The sequence below is a fragment of the Ascaphus truei genome, chromosome 2 (genome assembly GCF_040206685.1).
Source record: "Ascaphus truei isolate aAscTru1 chromosome 2, aAscTru1.hap1, whole genome shotgun sequence".
Classification (NCBI taxonomy): Eukaryota; Metazoa; Chordata; class Amphibia; order Anura; family Ascaphidae; genus Ascaphus; species Ascaphus truei.
Window position 1 is genome coordinate 474417889 of NC_134484.1, and position 24633 is coordinate 474442521.

The 24633-nt window shown below is 46.6% G+C and overlaps 1 protein-coding gene across 1 annotated transcript in view; it reads left to right on the top strand.

Moving 5' to 3' along the window:
* Window positions 1–24633, top strand: part of LOC142488297 (SCO-spondin-like) — a 403111-nt gene that overhangs the window by 20707 nt on the left and 357771 nt on the right. Inside the window, exons 8-14 of the mRNA XM_075588669.1 lie at window positions 1–81; window positions 1462–1478; window positions 1560–1688; window positions 8749–8911; window positions 9529–9769; window positions 20267–20405; window positions 21713–21839. The exon at window positions 1–81 is cut by the window's left edge and continues 45 nt beyond it. Coding sequence (XP_075444784.1) covers window positions 1–81; window positions 1462–1478; window positions 1560–1688; window positions 8749–8911; window positions 9529–9769; window positions 20267–20405; window positions 21713–21839 — 897 coding nt within the window. The remainder of the gene's footprint in view (window positions 82–1461; window positions 1479–1559; window positions 1689–8748; window positions 8912–9528; window positions 9770–20266; window positions 20406–21712; window positions 21840–24633) is intronic.

Sequence of the window (24633 nt, forward strand, 5' to 3'; positions counted from 1 at the left end):
GCTTCGGAAACTCCTGGAGAGTCCAGAACCCCAACACCGAGGTGGGAATAAAACCTTCTCAGCAGCAGAGCAGAAGACAATGTAATGTGCGGGGTGCCATCTATTCAAGTCAGAGATGCGCAGCTTGTGAGCATGTACTGTACTATTGTAATCTCCTGAGACATGCTGAAACTCATATCCCTGGAATATGAGGCTACTCGAGTAATACTAGAGTAATATTACCCCCTTTGGGTATAAACCTTTCAGGTCAAATACTCTCACAATATAAAAATAAATAATTTAGTTTCACATGGTTTCCCAATGTGCCCGTCTCCCATTCCTCCAGGTCCCCTTGTGGAAGATGTTTGTAATCGCTGTGATTCTGTTATACATGGTTTCCCAATGTGCTCGTCTCCCATTCCTCCAGGTCCCCTTGTGGAAGATGTTTGTAATCGCTGTGATTCTGTTATACATGGTTTCCCAATGTGCCCGTCTCCCATTCCTCCAGGTTCCCTTGTGGAAGATGTTTGTAATCGCTGTGATTCTGTTATACATGGTTTCCCAATGTGCCCGTCTCCCATTCCTCCAGGTCCCCTTGTGGAAGATGTTTGTAATCGCTGTGATTCTGTTATACATGGTTTCCCAATGTGCCCGTCTCCCATTCCTCCAGGTCCCCTTGTGGAAGACGTTTGTAATCGCTGTGATTCTGTTATACATGGTTTCCCAATGTGCCCGTCTCCCATTCCTCCAGGTCCCCTTGTGGAAGATGTTTGTAATCGCTGTGATTCTGTTATACATGGTTTCCCAATGTGCCCGTCTCCCATTCCTCCAGGTCCCCTTGTGGAAGATGTTTGTAATCGCTGTGATTCTGTTATACATGGTTTCCCAATGTGCCCGTCTCCCATTCCTCCAGGTCCCCTTGTGGAAGATGTTTGTAATCGCTGTGATTCTGTTATACATGGTTTCCCAATGTGCCCGTCTCCCATTCCTCCAGGTCCCCTTGTGGAAGATGTTTGTAATCGCTGTGATTCTGTTACACATGGTTTCCCAATGTGCCCGTCTCCCATTCCTCCAGGTTCCCTTGTGGAAGATGTTTGTAATCGCTGTGATTCTGTTACACATGGTTTCCCAATGTGCCCCATCTCCCATTCCTCCAGGTCCCCTTGTGGAAGATGTTTGTAATCGCTGTGATTCTGTTATACATGGTTTCCCAATGTGCCCGTCTCCCATTCCTCCAGGTCCCCTTGTGGAAGACGTTTGTAATCGCTGTGATTCTGTTATACATGGTATCCCAATGTGCCCGTCTCCCATTCCTCCAGGTCCCCTTGTGGAGGACGTTTGTAATCGCTGTGATTCTGTTATACATGGTTTCCCAATGTGCCTGTCTCCCATTCCTCCAGGTTCCCTTGTGGAGGACGTTTGTAATCGCTGTGATTCTGTTACACATGGTTTCCCAATGTGCCCCGTCTCCCATTCCTCCAGGTTCCCTTGTGGAGGACGTTTGTAATCCCTGTGATTCTGTGGCTTCTCCCAGTGATGTCATTGGAGGAATTCTTATCTGATCTCTTACTTTGATCTAGTGGCTATGTGAGGACACAGCAGAGATGGGTCACAGCTGCGATGCTCCAGGACGCGATGACATCAGACTGGAGGCTGATGCTATCTGCCACAAGCTCCTCAGTGGTCCCTTTATCCAGTGTCATCACAAGGTGAGCTGTGCACCTGAAGCATGGGACAATTTAATGTGATATACAGTGAGAGTGTAAGGGCCTAAGTGGTTTGGCTGTAGGACATGGAGCTGTTAGTCTCGATGTTAATGGGAGACTCCATCTGACCACTCCTGGAGGGTCTATGATGAGGGTGGTCAGGAGCAGGTCCACGTGACAGAACTATGCTGCAGCTTTCATTAACAGGCTACACCAAATAGAGCTAGAAGGCATCTTCTACCGCTCATCACTACACAAAACATGTGTAGCTGGTGTACCCCTAGGGTACTATAACTACTGGTACTGCTGTCACCTGTGAGGCTAACAAGAGGCCTGTACCTCCACCACTGGGAGCCTGGGGTGTACTTACACTTGGTGCAGCGCCTCCACTGATGAGGGATCCCAGCGTGGTGGGAGTGTGCCCTCACCAGAACAACCACACAGTAAATACACACAATGGAATGAAACAGTATTTACTGAGCATGTACTATCACTTAGACAAACTTATCAATGCATAACATCATTACATCAAAACATCACTTCACATGTCAATCATGGCATTACATCACATATCAGTCCTTGCATCCCCCTTTTGTCCTTGGTGTACCTAGGTGCCAGGGCACTTAACCTCTGAGTGTCCACCAGCTATAATGTTAATGTGATTGTGGGGGACAGCTCTTCCCTGTGTTGGGGCCCGTTGGTGCCCTTAATATACTACCTTCCTGGTTATTGTCTTAACCAGGATAATCCTCGAATGATCAGCAGCTCCGCAACGTGATCCCACGCTGCACTGCGCTGCTCTCTGCAGAACTGGATACACACACTGACTCCCCAGGGGAGGGATCCCCAGCCGGATGATCCCTTTGCAAATAGCCTCTGCTATGAAGTCAGACGCTCTCTCTGCTACGTGCTGCACTGACAGTCAGGCACTGTCCTGCAGCATCTCTCTCTCTTTGAGTACGGTGAAGGAGTCTCTGTCTTAAGGCAGTTCCTGTTACGCCGATGCTCGCCACAAACCGGGACCGGACCGCGGGGCTGAGGTGGGGTTATATAATCACCGACCTTAGTCCACGCAGACTGATCCGGAGTGCGCAGTTCGTAGTCGTACATCGCAGGGTCAGGATTGGAGAAGGCAGCATCGTCGTTAATGAAGCAGGAGTTCGGCAACAGGAAGTCAGGAGATCCCCGCTTCAGCTTAGGAGCGTGAGTGCGGGGGTGGCTTCTGCACGAGGAGCGGCCTCGGCCCATGACGCCGATCTCAGCAGGAGGAGACAGCAGGCTGGATGAAGTTCACCGCAGGGCAGCGTCGGGAAGAACCAACGCTTCAGCGCAGAAGTCCAAGGCAGGTCACTGCAAGAGGATCGCAGCAAGCCGCAGGAAAGGAAGGGTAGCCACTGCTAGGAGGGAATGCAGCAGGTACCGGTGCTGGCAACACGCTTCAGCACAGACGTCCCGGGTAGGCCACTGCAGGAGAATAGCAGCAGGCCAGTGCGGGCATCAACGCTTCAGCACAGACGTCCAGGGCAGGCCACTGTAAGGATATAGCAGCAGGCCAGTGCTGGCAACAACGCTTCAGCACAGACCTCCAGGGTAGGCCACTGCAAGGAGATAGCAGCAGGCCAGTGCTGGCAACAACGCTTCAGCACAGACGTCCAGGACCAGGCCTCTGGATACTCAGGAACTTGAAGGTAAGAACACTAGGAGAGAGGCCTGGGGTGGTTTGTGGCAGAGTCAGTAACATAGAGATATGAATAGTTATGCTCGGCGCTGGTTCAGAGCCAACGCCTAGAATATAAAGGGCGGAGATCCAATCACAGGAGGAGGGTGTGTGAGAATTCCTCCAATGAAAGAGCACAGGGCAGAAGCTGCAATGAGAGGCAGCACCTGTGCCATAGATTGCCAGAGGAAGCTTGCAACTGCACAGGTCTGTAAGGCTGCAGTCAAAGCCAGTAGTGGATTCCTTACAGTACCCCCCCCTTCAGGTGAGACCTCCGGACGAACAAGATCCATCACAGATTTGGGGGACATGGAATTGTTCCTAAACTTCCTTAGGCGAGAGGTGGCGTTGAAAGCCCATAGTTTGTTGGGATTCCTTACAGTACCCCCACCACTGGGTGAGAAGCCTGGGTGAACAGGACTATTCATAGGTTTGGGAGACATTGAGTTGTTCCTGAAGTGTCTCCGGCGAGAATTAGGTCCACAATCCAGGTGTACATTGGCGAGTGCCATGAAAGACAGCGGTGGTACTGCAGTTCTTGGTACATGAACAATGGGACCTGAGGGCTCCGGAATGGAAACATCAGAAGGGCAGTAGCCAGGTGTCCGGTGCATAGTAATAGTCCAAGAGTACGGGACACAGGACACAGATTGTCGGACAAAAATGGCAGAGGGACCTTCAGAGAAGGCAATGTCTTTGGTGAAATCAGCACGGAGGAAGTTGCGAGAGTCTTTAGCTTCCAAGGAATTCCGGGTGGTGGTTAGCAAGGGAATGGGGCGGGAGGGTTCACTACACACTATTGCAGCGGTACTTTTGATACCAAGCAGGGTTGCTATCCCAAGCAATTTGCGAGAGTCTGTAGCAGTGTGTATGCAACTCTTGGTCATGGTACTGGCAGTTGAAGAAGGATCCGCTTCCTTTGGTTTGTGATCTTTAGAGAGAATGAAATCCGAATTTGTGGCCTTGGCGAAGGACATAATAAGCATGTCTATACTCATAGTGGACCCATAGAGAACAGGAACGGACGCTTCAGGTAAAGCGACGAGGTCCAGTAAGGGCGTCTTCGTCTTAGGGAGAGGCCAATTGCCATACAGAACGGGCACTTTGGGCACCGCACAGAGACCTGCGAGTAAGGAGTCTGTTTGAAAGGTGAGAAAACAGATTTTATCCAAAAAACAAGGCAGGCGGTTACGCGGTGCATCAACCTTAAGGAAAAAAGTCTTGGGGTTAAAGCTGGGTGCCTCCAACACAGAGAAAGAAGACAGAGAACTAGAGCTTGGCTTCGGAGTGGAGGTCCCAGGTACCCAGGTCTCACATGATACTGTGGGAGAAGCAATGCAAATTTTTACTGTTTTAAACATAGGGTCTTTAACATCGGTAGCTCCAGGCACCTTTTTGAGAGGTAACCCTAGTTTTGGGACAGGACAGTCAATAGCAAGTACCCCAAGTATTGTGGAAGACACAGAGAAAAATAAGTCCATTTTAAAGACGGGATCGTCTGAAAAAAGGGAACGTTCCAAATGCGATACCCCTGAGTTCGTGGTAGTAGACATACAGTCAGTAGTGGATACCCCGAATACTGTGGGCGAATCAGCGTGAAACAGTATTATTACAGGACTGGGCATCCCAGACTTAGTCATTTTTAATCATCCCGGAGGCTGTGGCATGATCCGTGAGAGAAACTGGGGTAAACTCTCCAACAGACACAAGGGACATCTTGCTTGTTACAGAATTGGGTCCCTGAGAATCCCTAGTGAGGGCATCAGACTCCATGGGAGACTTAGTGACAGGGGTTTTGGAACTGATTAAAGGAATTGCAGGTATCACAGATTTAATAGGAGAAATACCTTGCAAAACAGAAATTTTAGTAAAGATGATAGGCATCACAGATAGGACAGACAGAAGTAAGCTAGGCAAGGTTGCTTCTATAACAGAAGATTTGACAGCGGCCAAGCTTAACTCAGCGGCTGCTGGAGAACTTTTAACTACAGTGAGAAGGGACTGCAGATTTACAAAGTCAGGGATAAAGGGAGTCTCAAACTTGAAAGCGTGATCCTTCAAAAAGAAGGGCCCTAACTTTAATGGTACTGAGAGAGCAACAGCAGATACGCTGATCTCAGTAGGGGTCACTTGGAAAGGAGCATAATCTGTACTGTTCGCTTTAAACCCTAGGATTTGAGAAAAGGAGAACTCAGACAGTGCAAGTGGGGCAACCACGACTGTGCTGGCCTCTGAAGTGGGTATTTGGGAAAGAGTGTCTGGGACATCAGAAACGACAACAGATTCCACGAAAAGGGGTCTATGCTCAGAAGCAGGGGTCTCAGCTCTCTGAGTGGCAGACGGGGTGAGTGAAATACCTAGGAGTAGGGATTCTGCGAACAGGTTTAGAGAAACAAACGGCTCCAGAATACTTTTTACTGGAGCCAGTATATTTGCCGAAAGTTCAGGGGGCATAGCCCCGAGAATTTTAGCCGAGTCAGAGGACAAAAGGGGTTGATCCTCTGAGGCTAAGGAGGTGTCCCTGACTGACGAACTAAAGGGATCTACCAAGGAAGATTCACAGGGCTGACCTGCAGGGGTTAACATAGGAAAAACCCTAAGGGTTAAATTACTCTGTACCTGAGAATCAGAGAAATAGAAGCTAGTCTCCGAGAGTGGGGTCATAGGGGGTTCTGCCTCTTGCCCTAGGGACCTATCATTAGACTGCGGAATACTAGGGTTAGCAGTAGGGACCTCACAGAGCAGACTAGCAAGGGTTAATACAGAAAAAACCTTGGAAACAGAGCTTAGAATCTTTGGTTTAGGAAAAGAGGGCAAACAGGATTCATTCTCTGGTGCTAGGGAAGACACACTGACCTGGGGACTGCAGGGATTTACAGTGGGGGACGCATAAGCCTGACTAGCAGGGGTTAAGACCGAAATAACCTCAGGGACAGAACTTAGGGAGGTTAACTCGGGATTAGGGAGCGTGGCAGCTTCTTCCTTAGCGGGCAGCGACAGAGAGATGGTTTGACCATTCTTAGGAGAGAGAGGTTCCCCCACAGGTTTAGCAACAGGACTGACAGAAAAGGGTTTGTGAATAGTCTGTGCGTGGGCAGCAAGTAGAGGTTCACGCTCGCTTATGTTTTTGTCAAATTCCAGGAATAATTTAAGGGTGGTGTCTATAGCCTGAGCCGGTACCCCAAAATCCGCAGGTTCAAGACCTGGAGTAGACATAAGAAGGAGTAGTTGGGAGTACTGGGCTTGTAACATCTTCTTCACCTCTCTACATTCCTGAGACCTTGTAAGTATTTCTTTACGAGTTAGTCTTTCTGCAGGGGTTAACCCTTCATACATACATTCAAGATTAGGTGGAGGCAGTCTTTCAAACAGATACTGTTTTTCAAACAGGGACTGGTCCGCAGCCTGGGACATAGGTACAGTTAAACATTTACCATCCCCTGCCACGGCGCGGTCCGGTTTTAATGGGCCGAGCATACTGTTACGCCGATGCTCGCCACAAACCGGGACCGGACCGCGGGGCTGAGGTGGGGTTATATAATCACCGACCTGAGTCCACGCAGACTGATCCGGAGTGCGCAGTTCGTAGTCGTACATCGCAGGGTCAGGATTGGAGAAGGCAGCATCGTCGTTAATGAAGCAGGAGTTCGGCAACAGGAAGTCAGGAGATCCCCGCTTCAGCTTAGGAGCGTGAGTGCGGGGGTGGCTTCTGCGCGAGGAGCGGCCTCGGCCCATGACGCCGATCTCAGCAGGAGGAGACAGCAGGCTGGATGAAGTTCACCGCAGGGCAGCGTCGGGAAGAACCAACGCTTCAGCGCAGAAGTCCAAGGCAGGTCACTGCAAGAGGATCGCAGCAAGCCGCAGGAAAGGAAGGGTAGCCACTGCTAGGAGGGAATGCAGCAGGTACCGGTGCTGGCAACACGCTTCAGCACAGACGTCCCGGGTAGGCCACTGCAGGAGAATAGCAGCAGGCCAGTGCGGGCATCAATGCTTCAGCACAGACGTCCAGGGCAGGCCACTGTAAGGATATAGCAGCAGGCCAGTGCTGGCAACAACGCTTCAGCACAGACGTCCAGGGTAGGCCACTGCAAGGAGATAGCAGCAGGCCAGTGCTGGCAACAACGCTTCAGCACAGACGTCCAGGACCAGGCCTCTGGATACTCAGGAACTTGAAGGTAAGAACACTAGGAGAGAGGCCTGGGGTGGTTTGTGGCAGAGTCAGTAACATAGAGATATGAATAGTTATGCTCGGCGCTGGTTCAGAGCCAACGCCTAGAATATAAAGGGCGGAGATCCAATCACAGGAGGAGGGTGTGTGAGAATTCCTCCAATGAAAGAGCACAGGGCAGAAGCTGCAATGAGAGGCAGCACCTGTGCCATAGATTGCCAGAGGAAGCTTGCAACTGCACAGGTCTGTAAGGCTGCAGTCAAAGCCAGTAGTGGATTCCTTACAGTTCCCTACACCAAACAGTTACTATCTACAGTGTCTCGGGGACTAACTGGGCCCTGGGAGTATACCGCTGGCTTAGCCCTGGAGCACTGCTCCGAGGACCTAACCTGCACCTTCAGGTTCCTGGTCTGCACTCCTCACTTCCTGTCCCAGCAGGCAGTAGTCCTTCCTTCCTGCAGAAGCAATCAAGCCATTCCATTGGCTCTCGTGAGTCACCAGGCAGCTTTCTCCCTAAGCATCATGGGAGGTGGTCTCTGAGCTGCCTGATTAGCATTGTGACCACGTGCGCATAGGACACTGCGCCTGCACAACTTTAATGGCCGCCGCAACCTTGCCCCGCTCATACGCAACCTTCCAGGGCTCTTCCCGGCCTTCGCCGCTTCTGCGCATGCGCGATTCTGCGCTCGTGCGTGCACCTAACATGGCGGCGCCCTGGCAATTCTATTCACCCTGCATACATACTGAGGGTAAGAAGGGGGAAACGGGAGCGTGGGGAGACCGGAGGGTACCTGGCTACACATGTAATAGTGCGTTGGACAAGAAGAGCGGGGCGATTCCTGCAATGTGATATACAGTAATGCCAACTATTCCGTCCTCATACCCAAGTATGTGGTACATTGGTTAGTCTTAACACAAACATATTGGGATGGCCATAACTAAAGATATCTTCCAGAAGGGATATTATCTCTCTTCTTCTTAACCTCGTGGTGTTAGAGTGGTGTACACGTGTTTTATTTAGTTAGGAGGCCATGTGGATTAACCTTTTGGTGCAATGATGGGAAAATATAGAAAGTGAGTTCCTAAATGGAAGGGTGCACAGGGCTGGGGAACTCTGTATGTTCTGGAACCTTCTCTGACCTGTTCCCCTGCACGCTGCTGGTTCTCTGTTCTGCCAGGTGGATCCCAGTGGTTTCTATGACACCTGTATGTACACGTACTGCCAGGACGCCGGGACCAGGCGTGCCAGGGCCGCGTCTGTCTGCCAGACGTTTACCAGCTACTCGCGGGAATGCGCCCAGCAGCGGATTTACATCGAGTGGCGCAAAGCCGGATTCTGTGGTAAATTTCTACCCGGCTCTAGCCGGAAACAACATTATATGTTAGGTCTCAGTCTTGTAACAGCTCACTGCATCTTATAATTATATAGGCCCTTATACCCACCTCTCTCCTCACTATAATTATATAGGGTCTTATACCCACCTCTTTCCTCACTCTAATTATACAGGGTCTTATACCCCACCTCTCTCTCTACTCTAATTATATAGGCCCTTATACCCACCTCTTTCCTCACTCTAATTATATAGGGTACTATACCCACCTCTCTCCTCACTCTAATTATATAGGCCCTTATACCCACCTCTTTCCTCACCTTAATTATATAGGGTCTTATACCCACCTCCCTCCTCACTCATATAAGTATATAGAGTGAGTGCTGGGAGGTCTTCTTAACACTAAAGATAAGGAGAAGAGTGGGGACACATGGTGGGTGGTAAGAATCGATTGACCCCCGTTTGATTCCCCGTGCCAGCTGTCCTTGGGAACTTAGGCCCATTATATAACTATAGACCTAGAATAATAGGATTTTTTTGCCTGAAAACAACGTAAGCGACTGATCCAGTGTAGGTAGCCTCAGCTCTTACAATGAATGGAGTATTGATGATATGTGTCCTGTTTAGAGAAGGACTGTGCCATGGGCAAGCAATACTCGGACTGTGTGTCCTCGTGCCCGGCCAGCTGTGCCGCGGTGGGAAGCTACGAAGATGGCCAGTGCCGGGACGAGTGTGTGAGTGGGTGTGAGTGCCCAGCTGGACTGTATCTCGAGGAAGGTGCGTGTGTGAAGCAGGAGGAGTGTCCTTGTTACCACCGGAGACAGAAATACTCACCCGGGGACACCATCAAGCAGAGGTGCAACCAATGGTACGTAGCCTCCCCGACCTCGAGATTTGTAATGGGACGTCCAGACGTTCCCATATAGCTTTCCTGACACATCAGCACAATACAGGGCGAGGCAGAGCTCGGGGGCAAAGGACTGTGCTATAACAATGCTGTGTTAGGATGTTACATGTGGGCCATACAGCAGGCACAATCCTCGGTGATGCTCGATGTTACCAGATCATTCACCTTTATTCGCAGATTGGCAGCTCTTCTGAGACTTCTTTGTACCCCATAACCCCCTGTACAGGTGGGATTTCTCTGTACCCCATAACCCCCTGTACAGGTGGGACATCTCTGTACACCATTACCCCTTGTACAGGTGGGACTTCTCTGTACCCCATTACAGGTGTGACATCTCTGTACCCCATTACCCCTGTACAGGTGAAACTTATCTGTACCCCATTACGCCCTGTACAGGTGGGACTTCTCTGTACCCCATTATCCCATGTACAGGTGTGACATCTCTGTACCCCATTACCCCCTGTACAGGTGGGACTTCGCTGTACCCCATTACAGGTGTGACATCTCTGTACCCCATTACCCCCTGTACAGGTGGGACTGTCTGTACCCCATTACCCCCTGTACAGGTGGGACTTCTCTGTACCCCATTACACCCTACAGTACAGGTGGGACTTCTCTGTACCCCATTACACCCTACAGTACAGTTGACATAAAGTTTTGATTACAAGTCAGCAGGAGACATTGTGGCTTGAAACAAGAAATTCATTCACAACAGCAGCGGAGTCCCCATTATAGGATAGCTGTATGACACAGTGTAGGGGAAAATCATACAACAGAACCAGCAGGTAACATGAAACAGAACCAGCAGGTAACATGAGACAGAACCAGCAGGTAACATGAGACAGAACCAGCAGGTAACATGAGACAGAACCAGCAGGTAACATGAGACAGAACCAGCAGGTAACATGAGACAGAACCAGCAGGTAACATACAACAGAACCAGCAGGTAACATACAACAGAACCAGCAGGTAACATACAACAGAACCAGCAGGTAACATACAACAGAACCAGCAGGTAACATACAACAGAACCAGCAGGTAACATACAACAGAACCAGCAGGTAACATACAACAGAACCAGCAGGTAACATACAACAGAACCAGCAGGTAACATACAACAGAACCAGCAGGTAACATGAAACAGAACCAACAGGTAACATGAAACAGAACCAGCAGGTAACATACAACAGAACCAGCAGGTAACATACAACAGAACCAGCAGGTAACATGAAACAGAACCAGCAGGTAACATAAAAGAGAGACAGCAGGTAGCATAAAAGAGAGACAGCAGGTAGCATAAAAGAGAGACAGCAGGTAGCATAAAAGAGAGACAGCAGGTAGCATAAAAGAGAGACAGCAGGTTGCATAGAAGAGAGACAGCAGGTAGCATAAAAGAGAGACAGCAGGTAGCATAAAAGAGAAACAGCAGGTAGCATAAAAGAGAGACAGCAGGTAGCATAAAAGAGAGACAGCAGGTAGCATAAAAGAGAGACAGCAGGTAGCATAAAAGAGAGACAGCAGGTAGCATAAAAGAGAGACAGCAGGTAGCATTAAAGAGAGACAGCTAGCATAAAAGAGAGACAGCAGGTAGCATAAAAGAGAGACAGCAGGTAACATAAAAGAGAGATAGCAGGTAGCATAAAAGAGAGCCGAGAGTTGCCATATGAAGCCTAAAAATGCAGGAAAATTGCATCACCAGAAAGTCATTATTTCACTAACCAAGCAGTCCCGTTTATTCCTCATGCAGAGAATAAAAGAGAGTAACAGAGAACAACCAGAGGTATCCAAACTTGAAAAAAGATTATGAGAGGTGAATGAAACCTTTTCCCTGCCTAGGCTTCTGTGACTGGATACACACATCTGCACACTGCAGCAGACTCCCCGGGATGCTTTGGCACGCACTGACAATGTTATCTCCGATCTTGATCAACTTACAGGCCCGGAAAACTAAGGAAATGAAACATAACACAAGCCAGATTTCAAATTCCTTTGTCTCAGTTTATTAAGCATAGGGTTATAATTTTTATACAGGGAAACAGAGGGGTTTGGTTAGAGGCGTAACATAGGTGTAACCTGGGTGTGGCTTGGGCGTGGCTTGGATTAGAGGCGTGATTTAAGGGCAGGACATATTAGTGGCATGATTTTGGGACGTGATTCTCCCAATACAGGCTCTGTCTGAATACATAGCTTATTCATTGTCTGTTATCAAAAGAGACCTTGAGTCTCTAGCAACTAAGTAATACGATTCTGCCTCTCTAAAAGAACCAGTCTTATTGTTTACCGACTAAAACAGCAGGAAACTGACAATACAAAAAGAATCTTATCATAAAAAGTATCTTAGCAAATTCCTGAGCAATGGAGAAAGGAAATGTAATTTGGCAGAAGCTGAATACATTAGAAATTATATTTCAGCAAAGGCTGACTACAGAATCTTAACTGGTTATGAACAGACAAAATGGATGGTTTAACACAAGTGCAGATTCTGGCCTGACCTACTGATCCTAACAATTCCCTCCTTTTTGTTCTCTAAAGAACAAATACCCTTACTTGGTACTCTTCTCTATGACTAGAGCCTTGTAGTGACCAATAATGTCATATATATATATAACATTAACATTTCTACAGATTAGAAAAATGGTTTATGTCTCAATACGTCACATAATTTAAGGGTCAGCTATTTGTGAGAATTGGTGGGGGCTAATTTCTGCTAAGAGCGACTGCACAAACATCCTTCTTGCACGCATCTTTCATACTGCATTTACTCAGAATGGCAAAATGGACCAAAATGGCTGCTATGGTCAAAATGGATGACATGTGATCCTTTCCTTGTGGTTGACACACGGCCCTTGGTGACCTCCCACCTTCCTCATATCCAGTCTTTTCAGTCCCCCCATATCCTTAAGAGACAGTCTATTTAAAGAACAGAACAGTTAACCATTTCATAGTCCTCCTGGACCAAGATGTCCAAGTTGTGCATAACCTCATTCCTTTCCTTTCCGGCCATTATATTAGCCCAGTTGATTTCTTATTTGGTCTCTTCTTCTGGGGGACTGGCGACATCATCACCGCAGAGAGGCATAGCGTCGGTGGGGGTTGCAACGCACTTCTGGATTAGAGTTTTGCTGTACTTAACACAGAGAGCAATGAGTATGACAAACACACACATACAAAAACATTCGCTAGCTTCGCTCAAAGCAAATCAATCCAACCACCAAGTCCCAATGGTTCCTGAATCCTGGATAAATACACAACATTGCCCTTTAACTAGGGAGCATACATACCCCTCCCTTTGAGGCTAAAATATAGTCTAGAGCTATTCCATTCTGCAGAGCCATTAGTCTAAACTAAACCTATTCTTAGTTAAATGAGTAAATGGTTGTGGTTGTATGATTGAGGATATCCCTGTAAACCTGTCATACAGTAACCCAACTCCTACATTTGGGAATAAGTTCCCCGAAACTTGTTCTTCCCATAGACTACTTTTTAGGACTTGTGTATTGGGTGTCTCTCTTTTGTTTCTAACTCTACCTGTAAGCAATCAACATAACCGTGTGTTTGACTGATAAAACATTCTCCCACCGGGATATCATTCTGCAGGGAGATTCTATTATTCTTATAAATCCAGGAAGGAGACGAGCACACTAGACAGTGCACTCAAAAATAGAATTCACTTAAATGCACACCACATACATTAAAATATAACCTTTATTGACATTACATAAAACATATATTACCGATAGTGTAGGTGTAACCAAGATTAAAAGTAGATTAAATTAAATGTGACTACTGTCTTCCATCTACTCTAGATATAAGCTGCTGAATAGCAATTAATGCTAGTGATCTAGGAGATAGAAGGCAGAACCAGCCGTGGTATAGGTAGACCACCTAGGACCAAAGCTAAGTTGCACCTGTAAATCACATGTATAAATAATAACAGATAGGTGCTAAAGTTACAATCATATGTGGGGAGCTCACTATATAGATAGTAAGGTATGGAAAAGTCCTAATAACAGACTGCTGCTCCTAATAAGGTGGTAATACTAGGTCAAATACACAAAGTGATTGTCTTGGATATAGTGTGATCCAGACAGAGACTATAGGTGTATGCAGCAGAAAAGGTAGAACTCCCTAGGAGAGCAGGTTAATGTGACACAGCCTAATATCTTGACCCAACACTGCACCAGAGTCACACTGAAATCACCGCAGATGTTATGAGCCTTAGGCACCGCACATATATAGACAGGCACAGCAAATAAGTGCCAGTTAAACCCACACTCAATCTATAGGAGTGTAACTGTTGGTCAGCTGTAAATTAGTCACTGTTAAATAAAAAAAAAAAAGACTTCCAAGTAGGAGTCTTACAACATCACTACGTGTCCACGTAATGATGTTGTAAGACTCCTACTTGGAAGTCTTTTTATTTAACAGTGACTAATTTACAGCTGACCAACAGTTACACTAACCTGCATTAACCTGCTCTCCAAGGAGTTCTACCTTTTCTGCTGCATACACCTATAGTCTCTGTCTGGATCACACTATATCCAAGACAATCACTTTGTGTATTTGACCTAGTATTACCACCTTATTAGGAGCAGCAGTCTGTTATTAGGACTTTTCCATACCTTACTATCTATATAGTGAGCTCCCCACATATGATTGTAACTTTAGCACCTATCTGTTATTATTTATACATGTGATTTACAGGTGCAACTTAGCTTTGGTCCTAGGTGGTCTACCTATACCACGGCTGGTTCTGCCTTCTATCTCCTAGATCACTAGCATTAATTGCTATTCAGCAGCTTATATCTAGAGTAGATGGAAGACAGTAGTCACATTTCATTTAATCTACTTTTAATCTTGGTTACACCTACACTATCGGTAATATATGTTTTATGTAATGTCAATAAAGGTTATATTTTAATGTATGTGGTGTGCATTTAAGTAAATTCTATTTTTGAGTGCACTGTCTAGTGTGCTCGTCACCTTCCTGATTCACTTCAGTTCACAGGTTTGCACCCACGTGATAATTATCGAATTTTCATTAAATTAGTATGGTTCCTAGTTGATCACTCCCTATCCCCCCCTTTCTTTTTGTTTGTAGTTCTTATAAATCCAAACAAAATAAACAGAGTTAAGCAAATAATACCGTATACTATTTTGTCATCCTTATGGGACGCCACTTACACAAACATAATGGAGCATACATTGTAACTAAAAAATAATAAAAACCTGTAAAAATAGTAAAAATTCAAAATTTGTGTGTTGAGGCCTGGACTTTTGCCTGTGACCTTTCTCCCTTGATGATTAGTGGTCAGGGAGTTCTATGCCCATAAAAACACTAATTTGCAGATGCTTTGTCTTTGTCTTTATTAGCTGTTTGTGCCGAGGCTGGCACTATTTTGACGTGCGTGATGTGTATCCATGATAATAAGCACATTTTTACTGCAATGCTGGTGATGAGTAGTATTTAAATGGCATTTTCATCTGGGATGAAGAGCATGCTTGCGTAGAAAATGCTTGACCATTAACCCGTCTTCCGTAGGTGCACTTTCAGCTTTGACCTGTGCCTAGAGAGACTCAAAAAATATATTAGTTGCATGCAATACTTATTAATTGTTTTATTACCAATAACATGGTCCTTAATTCGTTCCTTTGAACTACTGATGGTCATAACTCATCCCATAAGTGTCTCATAGGGAGATAATTTATACCTAGAAATAAATTCTTGTATTAATATGGTTACTACTGTATTAGCATCCGCATATAAACAGAGATATCCCCTATTAACGCTCCCCAAATTTTAAACTAAGCAACCAATGTGGACTTGACTTTGCTACAATCCAAGTTCCTAAAACTTGGTACCTCAACCTGTGCCAAACCAATTGCTTCCTTAATCAACTCTATCCTGTCTGCAGGCCATTTCCCTAAGACCTGTAAAACTGCTAGAGTTGTCCCAATCTTCAAAACTGGGGACAAAAACACTGTCTCAAACTACAGATCAATCTCTCACCTCCCAACACACACTTGCTCTCATTCATACCTAACTGCCATCTGCCATCTCCTCTGATGCAAATGGTGTCAACCTTTTAGTCATTTAATACTAACTAACCTTAAAACTCGCCCACAAATCAAGCAACCCAATAGCCTGCACTCATGACTATTGTTCCACACCCACAGTCACTCTTGGCTTTCACCTCAAACACTCCACTGTAACTATTCTGTTAAAAATGTGAAATGCCTTGTATAATGTATACCCTGTTCACTTATGCAACTGCACTTGCAATTATATATCCCCTGTCCTTTAACTCTACTGTATGTCCAAGACATACCCAAAAACGAATAAATGGTTACAGAATTATAAAGTTGGCAGATATGATATATCCCTCAACATAGGGACGGCTTGCTACCTGCTTTGCTGTGACATCTGCAAAGGTATATTTTTAATGAGAGCCTGTCAGCCCTGTTAATATGGCAGCAAACGTTATTACTACAAGAGCCCTTGGAGTTAACATTGCTTCAAATAAATTCTGAACCTGCTGTGCATTGTGTATTGTCAGCAAACATATCAAGTTCTGGATCCTCTATAGGGATCTCACAGAGTCCTTCCCTACCCTATGTATTTCCCCTCTTTTGTTCAAATATTATCTATATACTATGTGAACAAAGATATAAAAATAGTTATGAAAACAGGTTGCTTGATATATAGCAAAATTAAACTGGAAAATAGATTTGTATGTGTAGCAACTATAAAAATATTCACTGCTTGTGTTAAAAGAAAAAGGCTGCAGTAGGTCTTTTAACAACTGTGGCATTATCAATAATAAACCTGTAAATATAAGAAAAATCCTGAAATCCTGAGCAAGAGATTTCCTTTTAAAATAGACAAATAATTTTGAACTCTTTGCGAAGTGCCGAGCACACTGCCAGCATTAACTTTTAAAGACACACTGACTTTAAAAAAAAAAAAAAATAATAATGTTCAAAGCTCTTTTTTTTTCCTGGGCAAACAGCCAGCTTGTTCCAGGCAGTTCATCAAAAAAAAAACCTTGAGCAGTACAGATAACATACCAGCTTCTCCGTAAACTAACTATTAATCACTGGATTGGAATATTAATGTCGAGTTAAAAAAATAAATGGAGCTTATTTGAAAGCCCTAAAAACTACATTTTGTATTGCCTTGCAAAAATTGAATAACGGGAATAGGTCAAATTACTTATAAACACCAAATCTACGCCAACAAGAGCATGCAACATTCTTCCACTCATTCCTCTGAATGCCTTCTGAAAGAAATCTCATATTCTTGCAAACTTCCATCACTACAAATTTATGCTATCCCGTTTCAACTCTGCCCTCTCTTAAACTAAACAAAATCTCTTCAAACATGCAACAGTTATACCATGACTAAAAAAACAGCAAGCTTGACCCTACCTGTCTTGTATGGCTTCTACACTGCTTATTTAACGGAGACAATTCTCACTAAAATAACTGATGACCTCCATGCTGCTAAAGACAGATATCATTAGACTCTGCTCATATTACTCAACCTCTCTGCAGCATTTGCCACCATGGACACCCTCCTTTGAAGCGCTATGCACATTAATGGCGTTACATACATATATAATACAATATATTAATTCAATCAGTGCTTGTGAGCTTTTACCAGCATTTTTAAACAAAAACATTCCCAAACATATCCTAATCCTGTAGAAATAAAATTGAAATGTGTTATCTTACTGGTTACACACAATACAGGACACACAACACAAAAACGTCTCTCATACACAGCCAGCCAACTTCATAGAAATAACAAACAGATGAGAAAACAGTTCTACATTACCTTGTTCTCATAAATAAACTGCTTAAGCACAGAGCTAGTTAATTTTAATGTGAATGCTTCACATTCTTTAAACTGTAAGGGAGAGGCTGTGCCCCTCCTTTCGTTAAGATAGAAATACCGCAAATGAAAAGAATGTGTCCGGTTTAAAAAGCCTTCGCCTGGCCAGGACGAATAAACCTTTCAAACTATAACCAGGGACAGAGCTGAATATATTCGTTCTTTTCCGCTGTGATGTATTTCTATAAATTGGTGTACACCTTTTAAAATTTAGATTTCATCATGAGCAACTAATATTCATATTTTTTGTAATTATCTGCAAATGCATGGATGGCGACCTATACACATATGATAATCAGCATGACCCACAGTATCTTTCACACAAGAAATCATTCAGGAAAAAAATCATCAGGGTTACAAACAAACTCTTTTACATAAGGTAGCGTGTTTTTTTTTTTTTACAGGGACTTGCACTCTGAGCCCCCACGGGCGAAGCAGCAGTTCCCTGCTTGTGACTTTGATATCGGCACTCTCTCTGCCAATGACAAAAATAACCACAGTTAAAACAGGCACCATTATTCTGAGCTCTTCTTCCCGATTGATTTCTGGGACCAGCATAAGATCTCCGTCTATTCTGCCCTCTGCCTTGTAAATACATTGCCTTATTCTCTTGCCGAGAACAACCTGCTGCATAATCTACAAACGGGTCACAATAATAATCACCAGCCGTCTGAGCAACAAAATCTTCAGGCGTCCGACCAGATTTACACTCGCATTTAAAAACTTGTACATTCCTAGGCTTCCCTCCAGAGTCATTCTTACTCATGTAAGCACCTATTAGTAGCTTATAGAAAAACAGCTAATTTATGACAAATAATTGCAGATAAGTACAATGGTCGTTCACCTAGATCAGAGACAACAGTCCAGTCGTGAACAAATTTTGTCTGGCCTCTAACCAACAAAATTTTGTCAAGGGCCTCTAACCCAATCCACAGTCACAATTTAGGTTTTAAATTCACAGAGGGGGTGAGGCAACATATATATAAAAATTACATATATACTCACCACCTCTGTGAATTCCCACCTCTGGAAGCCAAAACTGACAACTAATTTAGGGGTCTCATTCTGGATCGGGTGACACTGGTAATATAATACGGATAAAATGTATATCTCGTACCTACCCCAGTGAGACCCAATCCCACTTCTTGACACCAGAACTGAAGGAAACCTTTTCCTTGCCTAGGCTTCTGTGACTGGATACACTCATCTGCACCCTGCAGCAGACTCCCCAGAAAGCTTTGGCATGCACTGACAATGTTATCTCCGATCTTGATGAACTTACAGGCCCGGACTACTAAGGAAATGAAACATAACACAAGCCAGATTTCAAATTCCTTTGTCTCAGTTTATTAAGCATAGGGTTATGATTTTTATACAGGGAAACAGAGGGGTTTGGTTAGAGGCGTAACATAGGTGTAACCTGGATGTGGCTTGGGCATGGCTTGGATTAGAGGCGTGATTTAAGGGCAGGACATATTAGTGGCATGATTTTGGGACGTGATTCTCCCAATACAGGCTCTGTCTGAATACATAGCTTATTCATTGTCTGTTATCAAAAGAGACCTTGAGTCTCTAGCAACTAAGTTATACGATTCTGCCTCTCTAAAAGAACCAGTCTTATTGTTTACTGACTAAAACAGCAGGAAACTGACAATACAAAAAGTATCTTAGCATAAAAAGTATATTAGCAATATCCTGAGCAATGGAGAAAGGAAATGTAATTTGGCAGAAGCTGAATACATTAGAAATTATATTTCGGCAAAAGGCTGACTACAGCATCTTAACTGGTTATGAACAGACAAAATGGATGGTTTAACACAAGTGCAGATTCTGGCCTGACCTTCTGGTCCTAACAATTGGGAAAGTGCGTTTTCCATAAAAATAATCATTTATTGGTCATAGGAGAAAAATAGCAAGGCGTTGTCCTACCAACGCGTTTCGCGCTAAAAAAAGCGCTCTCTCAATGAAAGCATCTTACTATAGGTTAATTTGTGACTGGTTTGTATCCGTCTCATTCAGACAGTAACGAATGTGGACACCGTGACAATTATGCCTCTGGGCTTTTTACAATGTTACTAACACAGCAATGGGTGCAGCAGAGGCCAACGCCAGTCCCCAAGGGCCAGCAACAGGTCAGGTTTTAAGGATATCCATTCCTCAGCACAGGTGGCTCAATCAGGCCCTGCTTCAGCACAGGTCTTCAACTGAGTCACTGAGCTACCTATGCTGAAGCAGGGATATTCAGAAAACCTGACCTGTTTGTGGCCCTTGAGGACTGGAGTTGGTCACCCCTGCACTAGTGAATTGAGACGTTCATTCTTGAGGTCGTTATTTCTTTGGGGGGGAAATCCCGTCTTTTGTGCTGCAATGTGTGATATGATATGAGCAGCTCCTAACTCAGACTCTGCTGCTATTCCACTACATTGCTGCAGTAGGGGCGTCACACAGACGGGGGACAATGGTCTCCAGAGCTGAATTCTGTATGACTCCAAGATAATTAGACAACTGGTCTCCATTCATATGATAAATGTCCACTGTATTTTACTTTGTACCTATTCTTCCAGTCTGTGCCAAGGCGGGCGCTGGCACTGCTCCCAGGAGAGGTGTGCCGCTACATGCTCCGTGGTGGGTGACCCTCACTACATGACCTTTGACCGCAAGAGATATTCCTTCCATGGGACCTGTGATTACACTTTGGTGCAGGTAACTATCACAGATAGGACTATGGGAAGAGCAAACTAACACATTTCTTAGGGATCAGGGGGGGATCATTTCTTAGGGGTCAGGGCAGATCATTTCTTAGGGTTATGGGGGGATAATTTCTTAGGGTTCAGGCGCCTCTAAGTTCTCCTTTCACCCCGTCATCTGCATTCAGACTGCCTCGGCCTGGTTAGTTTGCACAAACGGTGATTCCCGGTAAGTGCAGCGGTTCAGGGTTTCTGCATTGACATTGTACGCCTAATGCAAGAGTCACCAACAGTATATTTTATTATGCTCAGGGTCCCCAAAAAGCTGGAACCATCACTGGTAACCACAGGCACACATTGGATCCCCAGGGACTCTCGTCGGATGCATTGGCTTTGTGCGCTCACACACAAACATCGGTCTCACCTACAGATGGGACAAACAAGGGGAATTACCCGCTATGGGGGGACTCCTAGTGGGGTCACCAACACTGTCACCCACCCAGTGTGACGGCCACTGGTGAGCTAATGGGTATTATGCTGTCAAAGCTCACTTCCTAAAGGGCAACCTGTACAGCAGCATCTATGCCAGGGGAGGCCAACTCCAGTGCTCAAGGGCCACCAACAGGTCAGGTTTTAAGGAAATCCCTGCTTCAGCACAGATGGTGCAGTCTTTGACTGAGCCACTGAATGAGCTACCTGTGCTGAAGCAGGGAAAACCTGACCTGTTGGTGGCCCTTGAGCAATGGAGTTGGCCAGTCCTGTTCTATGCTATACATTCAGGGCTATTAATCCAATTCTTTAAGTAGCAATTCTGGTGGAATAAAACATCACCGGATTTAAACAAGAAAACCCTATTAAAAGTAATGGTATGATTTCCCCATGATATACCCAGTGATTAAAATAACAAAGAGTTGCACAGAATAACCTTAATGTAACTGTATTTCTTATTCTGCACAGTATCAGTCACCACTACCGGGTATTACACACAGGAATCTGTGTCCCTGTCACTCTCTGCTTCCCCCGACTGCTGCTGCTTCCCCCGACTGCTGCTGCTTCCCCCGACCGCTGCTGCTTCCCCCGACCGCTGCTGCTTCCCCCGACCGCTGCTGCTTCCCCCGACCGCTGCTGCTTCCCCCGACCGCTGCTGCTTCCCCCGACCGCTGCTGCTTCCCCCGACCGCTGCTGCTTCCCCCGACCGCTGCTGCTTCCCCCGACTGCTGCTTCCCCCGACTGCTGCTGCTTCCCCCGACCGCTGCTGCTTCCCCCGACCGCTGCTGCTTCCCCCGACTGCTGCTGCTGACCCGGCTGATACTTTTACTGTAGGATTATGTGGACGGGAAGCTGATTATCACTGCAGAAAACATGGCCTGCGGAAGCCACGGGTCGGTCAGCTGCCTGCGTGCAATCACCATCACTGCGCACAGGACGTCTGTCAGACTGCGGAGCACAGGTAAGCACTGCACAGTGTGCGCTGGCCCTGTACGGGAGGGGAAGAGTGCAAGTATAGAAAGACCCTTATATACAAACTAAGTATAGGAAGACCCTTATATACAAACTAAGTATAGGAAGACCCTTATATACAAACTAAGTATAGGACGACCCTTATATACCAACTAAGTATAGGAAGACCCTTATATACAAACGAAGAAAAGTAGATTTATTTTTTAGAAAGTCCTTTTCTGCTTTCTACTGTAAGTACAATTATTGTATAATCCTAGATTATGATTGTAAGAGATGTGTGCAGAGGTAAGCAATGGAGAAATTAAAATAAGGCTTTATTGCGCCTGTCCCTTTTAACACAGCAAAACATATGAAAACGACAAACCCCTATCCCTGTTTAAGGGCTAACTTACTTCCCCAGTCACTTTCTGCAGGGCTGGAGGGATAATCCCATTACCATCCTATTCCCCAAAGTCTTAAGAGATACCTTAAAGCAGGTGGCCCTTCATGTCAGTCTCTGGTAGGTTCCTGGGTCCCCTGTGTCCAGGAATATAGGTCTTTGGGTGTCTTGATCTCAGCAGAGCCTTTCTGCTCAAGACCTCTTTCCTCTTGTCAGCAGCCTTGTGTACTGAGGAAAATCTCCTTCCTGTTTCTGGGAACAGGCTTTTTCACAGAGCTGTGTGGCAGGTGGAGTGGTTGATTGCAGGTGTGCAATTAACCAGCACATTGCTGGATTAGAGGCAAGCCTGTTAACAGGGATAAGACCCGGTTACAATGATGATAATAGCTTTTCTTCAGTATTTAATACTGTAATTTAGAAACCACGGCACTGTACAACACGGCACGGTACAACACGGCACGGTACAACACGGCACGGTACAACACGGCACGGCACAAAACGGCACGGCACAAAACGGCACGGCACAACACGGCACAGTACAACACGGCACGGTACAACACGGCACGGCACAACACGGCACGGCACAACACGGCACGGTACAACACGGCACGGCACAACACGGCACGGCACAACACGGCACGGTACAACACGGCACGGTACAACACGGCACGGTACAACACGGCACAGCACAACACGGCACAACACAACACGGCACGGCACAACACGGCACGGCACAACACGGCACGGCACAACACGGCACGGCACAACACGGCACGGCACAACACGGCACGGTACAACACGGCACGGCACAACACGGCACGGCACAACACGGCACGGTACAACACGGCACGGTAAAACACGGCACGGCACAACACGGCACGGTACAACACGGCACGGTACAACACGGCACGGCACAACACGGCACGGTACAACACGGCACGGTACAACACGGCACGGTACAACACGGCACGGTAAAACACGGCACGGTACAACACGGCACGGTACAACACGGCACGGTACAACACGGCACTGTACAACACGGCACGGTAAAACACAGCACGGTACAACACGGCACTGTACAACACGGCACGGTACAACACGGTAAAACACGGCACGGTACAACACGGCACGGTACAACACGGCACGGTAAAACACGGCACGGTACATCACGGCACGGTACAACACGGCACGGTACAACACGGCACAACACGGCATGGTACAACACGGCACAAAACGGCACGGTAAAACACGGCACGGTACAACACGGCACGGTACAACACGGCACAACACGGCACGGTACAACACGGCACTGTACAACACGACACGGTACAAAACGGCACGGTACAACATGGCACGGTACAACATGGCACGGTACAACCCGGCACGGTACAACACGGCACGGAACAACATGGCACGGTACAACACGGCACGGTACAACACGGCACGGCACAACACGGCACGGTACAACACGGCACGGCACAACACGGCACGGTACAACACGGCACGGTACAACACGGCACGGAACAACACGGCACGGCACAACACGGCACGGTACAACACGGCACGGTACAACACGGCACGGTACAACACGGCACGGCACAACACGGCACGGTACAACACGGCACGGTACAACATGGCACGGTAAAACATGGCACGGCACAACACGGCACGGTACAACACGGCACGGTACAACACGGCATGGCACAACACGGCACGGTACAACACGGCACGGTAAAACACGGCACGGTACAACACGGCACGGTACAACACGGCACGGTACAACACGGCACTGTACAACACGGCACGGTAAAACACGGCACGGTACAACACGGCACTGTACAACACGGCACGGCACAACACGGCACGGTACAACACGGCACGGTACAACACGGCACGGTACAACACGGCACGGTACAACACGGCACGGTAAAACACGGCACGGTACAACACGGCACGGTACAACACGGCACGGTAAAACACGGCACGGTACAACACGGCACGGTACAACACGGCACGGTACAACACGGCACAACACGGCACGGTACAACACGGCACGGCACAAAACGGCACGGTAAAACACGGCACGGTACAACACGGCACGGTACAACACGGCACAACACGGCACGGTACAACACGGCACTGTACAACACGGCACGGTACAAAACGGCACGGTACAACATGGCACGGTACAACATGGCACGGTACAACCCGGCACGGTACAACACGGCACGGAACAACACGGCACGGTACAAGTCGGCACGGTACAACACGGCACTGTACAACACGGCACGATACAACACGGCACGACACGGCACGGTACAACACGGCACGACACGGTACAACACGGCACGGTACAACACGGCACGACACGGCACGGTACAACACGGCACGACACGGCACGGTA